Source organism: Mizuhopecten yessoensis, unplaced genomic scaffold, assembly GCF_002113885.1.
Source record: "Mizuhopecten yessoensis strain PY_sf001 unplaced genomic scaffold, ASM211388v2 scaffold8447, whole genome shotgun sequence".
In the NCBI taxonomy this organism is placed as follows: domain Eukaryota; kingdom Metazoa; phylum Mollusca; class Bivalvia; order Pectinida; family Pectinidae; genus Mizuhopecten; species Mizuhopecten yessoensis.
In genome coordinates this window covers 245,808-253,817 of record NW_018407552.1, presented here as the reverse complement: position 1 = coordinate 253,817, position 8,010 = coordinate 245,808, and the positions used below count along the sequence as shown (strand labels likewise).

Genomic DNA, 8,010 nt, shown 5'->3' with positions numbered 1-8,010 from the left:
TTATAAATTTTTACAAATATATTTTTAGTCTGAAATTATTTATGTTCAATTTTGAGACTGATTGAAAGTTCAAGGTTACATGTTATGGTATGACCGAGTTGCTCCAGAAGTTAAGCGCCGTCTCTCTATTGGTCTGGACATATTTCATTTCATTATCTACAACCTTGGCATTTCCAGTCATATGATCAGCAATCCTTCCATCAGTTAGTCTTTTACATTTAAGTCCATCTGTGGGGCACCTACTTCACACGAAAAACTGCAATAGTGTTATTAGAACAATGTTTGGTAGACCTGGAGTTTCTCTCGAGAAATGCTGGAATAATCTTTTCAACATTATAACAAGACAGCTCATCAAAAGAAATGTTAGCCTTGAGAAATGGAAATTTCTTGGAGCCTTGCATAAAGGTCTCTACTGCTGTTCTTAAATGTTTATATTCAACCACATTTAAACATGACAAAGTCAATAAATGTTTTTTTTTAGTATTTTTTTTTTATTACCAGATTTGTACACATAATTTATTCATTGTCCACGTTTATTGTCTGTGAACCTGAAAATCAAGAAAAAAGACAATAAATACAACGAAAAATTTGCAAATCTTAATATAAACTCTTCCAGGTTTTTTCCCCCATTTAATTATCAATATGGTCGACATGGTTCAAGGTGTACAATTTATAATGGAACTCCATGAATGTATCAGTAGAAGAGAAATACACATGTACTGATTTGAAATTTTGATCGAAAATAAGTCATGTCACAGAATTTTGAAAGAAATATTCAACTGAATATACAATTTTGCATCACGAAAACAAAGGCAAGTTCATCCAACGCTATATACTTACCCTTAAAGGTTGCACAGGGTACATATGTCACAAGTGTGTAAAATCTGTTAGTGGAGTCTTCGTCGTCGTTCCTCTTACGAGCTAGCCTCACACGTACTCGGTAGGGAACGTTCCTGTTCAAGGAAAACACACTGTTATGGTGATTTCACAAAGATGCACCAAAATTGATAGAAAAACGTTTTCGAAAACCAAACCAATTGTATTTAGTGTTAATACAATCTAATTTAATGATGGATTAGAATTCAGCCTACAATGGTTCCCTGAATTTGTTTACAATGTTTATTAGCAAGCATGGTTACGCGTATAAGGACCATTGTTATTATAATTTTAGGAGGAAAACTTCATGAATGGAGTCAAATTTGCTAAATGCAGTTATTTACGTAGAATCTTGATTCATAACCATCTGCCCACTTAAGGTATTTTAATAGTCTGATGAAGATGATAGATGTAATCAAACTGGAACCATACCTTTAAAACTGCAAAACTAATTAAAGTACTGTTTCAATGATTGAATCTGTCATTAAATTCTTGTACCTTTTTCAAGCTCTTACTTGGTGCACTTTTATCTTCAACATTCTTTTAAGAAATTTCATTGACAGAAGGTACAATTGGAAGTATTTTATGTCAAATTTTACAGCACAAACAGAAAGAAACCCATGATATACATCTGAAGTTGATGTTGCATCCCCTATTTATTTTCTACACTAATACTTGCTCTATAGTTTTCAATAGCATTATACCATGCTTATGAATTTTGTGGAAAATTCACCAGCTTTCCCTGCAAGGCAATCTACAAGCCTCCGACATCTGTCTAGTGAAATTACAGATATTTTCAGGTATATCATGCGACTTGGCCAAAACAAATTGTGTTTACCTTCTCTTACCAATTCCTGTTTCTTTGTTTTTATTATAGACTAGTGCATATGTAAATAGTTACAATTTATGGAAATGTTTTGGAAAATTATACACTGTTAAAGATTGCTAAAAGTTTAGGCATTATTTTTCAAAAATATGAAAGAATGCAAAAGAATGATGATGTCTTTATTGATGTATTTAAAGATTGCAGAAAGGTTCATGCAGCACAACCAGCCAAGTTTTTATGTGCAACGTTTTGATGACTAGTACCTTTCATACCATCACTTGCATCAGACAAATGTCATGCTACTTGAAACTTTCTACAATCCATACTTCTCAACACGAAACATTTCTTTTCAAAACACATGAACTGCCGAGTTAAAGAGATTTTTGATAGAATACAGCTGCTGGACCACTATTTGTATGGTCATTGCCTCTAATATCCAAACTAAAGATTCATATGACTCTTATACAGTGGCTTGTAGATTACAATGTTTCTTCAGTGACCACAAGATCTTACTGTTGAATTATACAACAGGAATCCAATTTCTCCTAAATGAAGGTTAAAATCAATGTTATTTTGTTTACCTGACACCCTGAGACCACACATGCTTGTTGAGCCTGGTGTCTATTCTAACATCTGGAGTTCCCATCATCTTCTCTGCAAATTTACGCACAGCTTTGATGGCACGGGGAGCCCTCTTCTTGAAGCCACTACAAAAAATATCATACAAGTTTATCTTCATGTAATTAACGCCTAAGACATGCACAATCATTTAAGGAGCGATTTTCCAAATGCCTGAGTATGTTCCATTGTAATTTTCAATAGCATTCGGAATAATTCTTTCTCATATTTCAAAACACAAAGTGGGGGTGAAATTTGCTGTCTTTGGCATCGGAACAAGAACTTGCTTTAATTTTTTTCATATGTACAGCAACACATCAAAGCTGTTGCCATATAGGCTTCTGGTAGCGAGATAAACAAGGGAGATCCTTAGATGTACCCAATGACCAACACTACTACTAACTAACTTGTAAAGGCATCCAAAGCTTACTTGATCAGTTCGGTACAACAGAAAGTACATTTGGAAGAAGAAAGAACCAATACAATTTAATGGGAGATTTTATAGGGCTTCTTTTAGCCTTTTGAACAAATGTAATATAGTAAATCAAAGCAATGAAAATCAAATTTCCATCTGATTACCAGTCAGTTTTTTGCAACAGTTAAGAAAAGATGACTCCCACTTGTTGCAGTAATCGTAAAATTGGTTTACTTGGTGAAATAATTGACCATGACTGAAAGGTCTAGTACAAATGATAAACAATGTAGAAGGCAAGTTAATGCCATGTATTTCACTACAAAATTAGGTACACACATTCCATGGATCCTCTTGTGGACGTTGATTGTGCATTCCTTAGTGATGACCTCATTGATGGTCTGCTTCTTCTTGTCCCCTTTACCAGCTCCTTTGCGGGGTGCCATTTTGACTGTAATATTATGCAAAGGTGATATATTGCAACTTTCAGAACTACTGCTAGAGACTCACCCAACCACATGAACGAATGTTATTTCAACAAATAATGAGTTTTATCATTGGCCCTTTTCAGATTTTTTAAAAGTCAAATCAAATCAAAAGAAAGGGATTAAAAACGTTTTTGTAAGTATGAACTGCTACCCATGGCAAAAAAACAATGTCAACAAACTTTCAACTTGCGACATGCACAGAAAGCGAACGTACGATGCGATTAATATTTACCCCAATGGTTTTGAGGAATTGAACAAGTGTGCACTATGCTTGAAAACGTTATTTGCTTATTATTATTGCGTGGATTAATCCCGGGTTTAACACGCCTTCAAATGATTTGCACCGTTCAATCATTTATGAACACAAATGAGTCTAGTTACAGAAAATGCCAATTTATTTTGTGAATATCCGATTATCACTCTTTCCAATGATTGATTTCGTCCAAACAAATGGATAGCTTTTTGCTGGCCTAGGCTATGACAGTATAATATACCGTTAACTTGTTTACTAGTACATGATGGGGGAAGAACACATATATCTAAGGTAGTAGAGTTTTGTGTTTTTAAATGTCTTTTTAGCGAAAGCAGTACGGTATATGGACAAAATATACATAAAGATGCATTTTAAATTTAATGGTAATTAGAAATTCGTTTAAATCAGTGCTAATGAATTACTAGATTTATTGATGAATGGCGATTTCTCGCGTTCAAATATTCACGTTGACAATCACCTCAAAATATGGCGTCGTGAAAAGGAAGTGCTGGGTGTTAAAGGGACATAACTCTCGACGCATATCATGCTTTTCCGTGTTGGTGCACTTCTCAGCGCTTCCTTCCAACACGCAGTTACAATTATACAGGATAGCAATGTAAACGAACTAATTCTTTTATAAGTTACAAATATTTTTTAAGTTCTAAACTAAAATTATCAGTCAAACTAACAAAAAGTTTGCGCACTTTTTTTGTGGAAAAGTGACATTCTAAAGGGATGAAAGGTATTTTGAATGACTAACAGTGCTAAATCCAAGTATGCCGTTAAGAGTAGAATTTGGGAAAGAAGAGTTGGTAAGCCTAGAATCTAAATTGTAAAATACAACAGTCATTATCATAAAATACTGTAAAATATTTATAAAATAGTCTAAGTGATAATGATAAGTTATCATCTTAATAAATAATTGAGGCGTAAAAGAATGGTTTAAGCATTAAGTTATCAGCAGCTAATTTGTTAGTTTGGCTTTCTACGACATAAAAAAAGAGTTTCAAGACTTAATACATAATAAAAAGAACCAATACGGGCGTATGATGTATCGGTAGGTACGATTCCCCCTCTTCAGTAACCAGATCGGAGAGCTACAGGCATGTGCGCTGTTAGTTACATATCTCTGACTTTTCAAATCAACATGTACAATATGAAACTATTTTTTACACAAACATCTAATAGTTTGATAAAATAACTTTAGACGGAAGAAACTTACAGTAAATTTCCCCTTTCTTTCTTGGAATTTATTAAATACTTTACTTTGATACGGTAAGTAAAGCTTCTAAATTGAATTTTCTCTAATCATTTTTTAATCTAGCCGATATTATTTTAAAATATTCTTATCTATCAAATATCTTCTTTTATGTTTAAAAGCAAAGATATTCTACCATTAGGTTGATGAGGTAAATACATGGAGTTTCAATTGACCACACGACACTTGATGGTCCATCAACAAATCCTTAAACTATATGAAATTATATTTAAAAAACCCACCTAAAAACAAAAAAACAATAGGTGACACCATATCATCAGAGACGTATATAACCATATTACGTACGTCTCTGGTATTACCAATACAAAATTTGAATAAATTATGTACATATTATCATACTGCAGTACTGCACCTTTTCGAATAGGTTATTAATTATCACTCAGCCGTTTGGATAGGTGACATCACATGTTAGAATCTATCACATCATCAAATACGATTAAAATGTAAAGCGGCGGCTCAAAGCGACTTCCCTTAATTCACACCATAAGTGTTTTTGGACACAAAACACTATCCCCAGTTTCTCCAGAGAGTTATTTGAAATAAAACGACTAGGCACTGACCGGGTAAGTGTATAAAGTCGAGCTTTATAAAAATTTCCACCACTTATCTGGTTGTCTTACTAGGCTATGCAGTGTCTTTAATTCAACCACCACTAATCCAGTGGTTATATTATAAGGACATGAACTGGCTGTTGTCAGTTTGACTTATAGCTTTTGTATTGCACTGAACGTGATGGTATTGGTGCTGAAAGAGTATGGTTTCTTGCAACCGGCCTTAGTGTGATATATATTATGCATTGTCTTAGTGACGTAAATTCAACACTAATCAAAGAGTGTAACATTTATTACGTAAAGGCGTTATAAAAATCACATACAGATGGCATACATAGAAATTTTGGTACCCAATATTTTTGTACACCCAAGAACATTTATATAAAGTCGACTCATCCAGCAAAAGAAGAAATCTTCTCCCACCCTTCACAGGTGTGTCTCCCGTTTTAGCCGGGAAAGATCAGCTTGTCACCCCCTAGTAGTCTAACCATTCTACCATTATACCTCAAACAAATTTCAGAAGTAACAAACACAGTTGTATTCGAAAGAAATCGAAAAAGGGCAAAATGACTAATTTTCGTTTTTTTGTGTGTGAAATATGTCCTGTGTATGGGCCGCTGTATATATGGAGAGTGCTGTACAGGGTGGTAATTTTGCAGACGATGCATGTTTCCTTCGTTGTCATCGTTGATAAATACATGTACATCTAGTATACATCTAGTTATCAGTCTAAAAGTTCTTGTATTCGATGAACTGTTAGTTCGATAATACAATCCATTTTATAAGTGATTATGTCATAAATAGATGTATTTATGATATTACGATATATTTTTTTGTCTGTTGACATGACATCACCCTATCAGTGGTATTTCCTTATTTGTCACTGACAATATCCTCAAAACTTGGATAAAAAACCCAATAAGGTTGAATAGATATGATTACTAGTGCAAATTAATTAACTGTACTATTGAATACCGTCAACGGGGAAAATATCAATGAATGTTTGGAGCAAAAAACGTATGGAAGCCCGTACGTGTCAAAATAGAGCATATTTCGTAATTTGCGAACACACATTGCATTTTTTTCGGTTTTCGATAATTACATATTTTCATGCAATTTAATCGTTGATAACTTGTCTCCTATTGATATTTTATTTATATCTTGTAATCTCTTACTTTATTTCTATGTTTTGCTCATTTTCCCTCTTATAACTTTCTCCCTGAACAAAACCACTCAGTATTGTGGCGTTTTTAACAAATACTCAAGTAAACGAATCCATATCTTAGTAGATGATTAACACCGTAAATAAATAATGTATGATGTAAATGATAAAATAATCTTTGCTAGCTTCTACATCGGATACAGTGGAAAATGGCTCGACATTTGGGCAGATCTGTCGGAGATACTTCATCAAGCAAGCCCAAACCGATTGTACAGTGGTATTTGACCGTTTTTCTTCCGAAAACAACCCGTTTAGGACGACGAAAGACATGTTCTTTGCAAACAATACAAATAAAGAAAATGTTATCAACCTGTTGAGTAAATAGAGGTCCGAAAGTGGAATTGTTACAAAAAAGGCAATGTCTGATGCAGATGTCCTGATTGCCGTATCTTCAATATTGTCAAAGCCAGCCGTATTTTTATGAAAAGACACCGACCTACTTGTGCTGCTTCTCTTTCATCTAGATTTTACATAATTTCAGTCGCTGTACTTCAGATCAGATTATGATTCCAGAAGGAAAATCAAGGTGTGGGACGTACGAGAGACTAAAACTGTTATTGGACACGATATTAGTGGGGTTCTGCCAGTTATCCATACAATAAGCGGTTGTGATACCACGTATAGGATGTTCGGAATCAGTAAAGCTGCAACGCTAAAGAGATGTTGAATTCTTGAAGTCACAATCACGTGTCTTTTTCAAGCAAAGTACGAAAGCACAGGTGATTAAGTCTGGAGAACATTTGGTTACTGCTGTATACGGCGGAGTGATTCATGAAGGTCTGGTGAAAAATCCTAACATAATTACATGATATTGCATCAAAGTGTCATAATACATTTTGCTGGGTTACCGGACATTTGAGAAAACCAGGTAATGAAAAGGCAGATCGTGTCGCGAAAGCAGCACTACCACTTCCACCTGAAGATTTTAAACTTCATTTTACTGATTTTAAACCACTTAATTAAAACAACATTTATACGATCACTGGGCAAAATAATTGGAATCAATGCGTTGATTACAAATTACATTCTATTAAACCTGAAATCGGTGAATGGCATCCTAGCTACAGAGAGTGGCGCCGAGACGAGGTTGTCATTGCCCGTCTCCGGATGGGTCATTCATACATTACCCGTTGTTATTTACTGAAACGTGAAGTCCAGCCTCAATGCATAGTGTGTCAGGAACCATTTACAGTATAACACTTGCTATTAGATTGTGTCGACCTTCAGTCAACACGAGAACATTTCTATAGTAACATTACATGTCTCTATTCGAAAACATAACTGTCTTTTCAATTTTAGGCTATCTGAAAGCTGCTGGTCTTTTTAATAAAATTTGAGTCACCAAATTGACGTTTATTTTTCACCTTTAAGTATGTTTGATGTTTTTATTTTGCATTTGTTTTTGTCCATTGGTGGCCCTGATGTTGATGGGCCGATGAACATTTAATACTAATAAGATCTTGACCTGCTAAGATATCGGAAGTT

The 8,010-nt window shown here is 34.4% G+C and overlaps 1 protein-coding gene across 1 annotated transcript; it reads right to left on the bottom strand.

Moving 5' to 3' along the window:
* Nucleotides 1-468: 468 nt before the first annotated feature.
* Nucleotides 469-4,025, bottom strand: LOC110455979 (60S ribosomal protein L31-like). The gene is made up of 5 exons (XM_021506469.1): nt 3,952-4,025; nt 3,072-3,183; nt 2,284-2,409; nt 841-953; nt 469-548 (listed from the first exon to the last, which is right to left on the bottom strand). Exons 2-5 carry the CDS (start codon nt 3,176-3,178, stop codon nt 517-519), a joined length of 378 nt encoding a protein of 125 aa, XP_021362144.1. The 5' UTR covers nt 3,179-3,183; nt 3,952-4,025; the 3' UTR covers nt 469-516.
* Nucleotides 4,026-8,010: the final 3,985 nt, after the last annotated feature.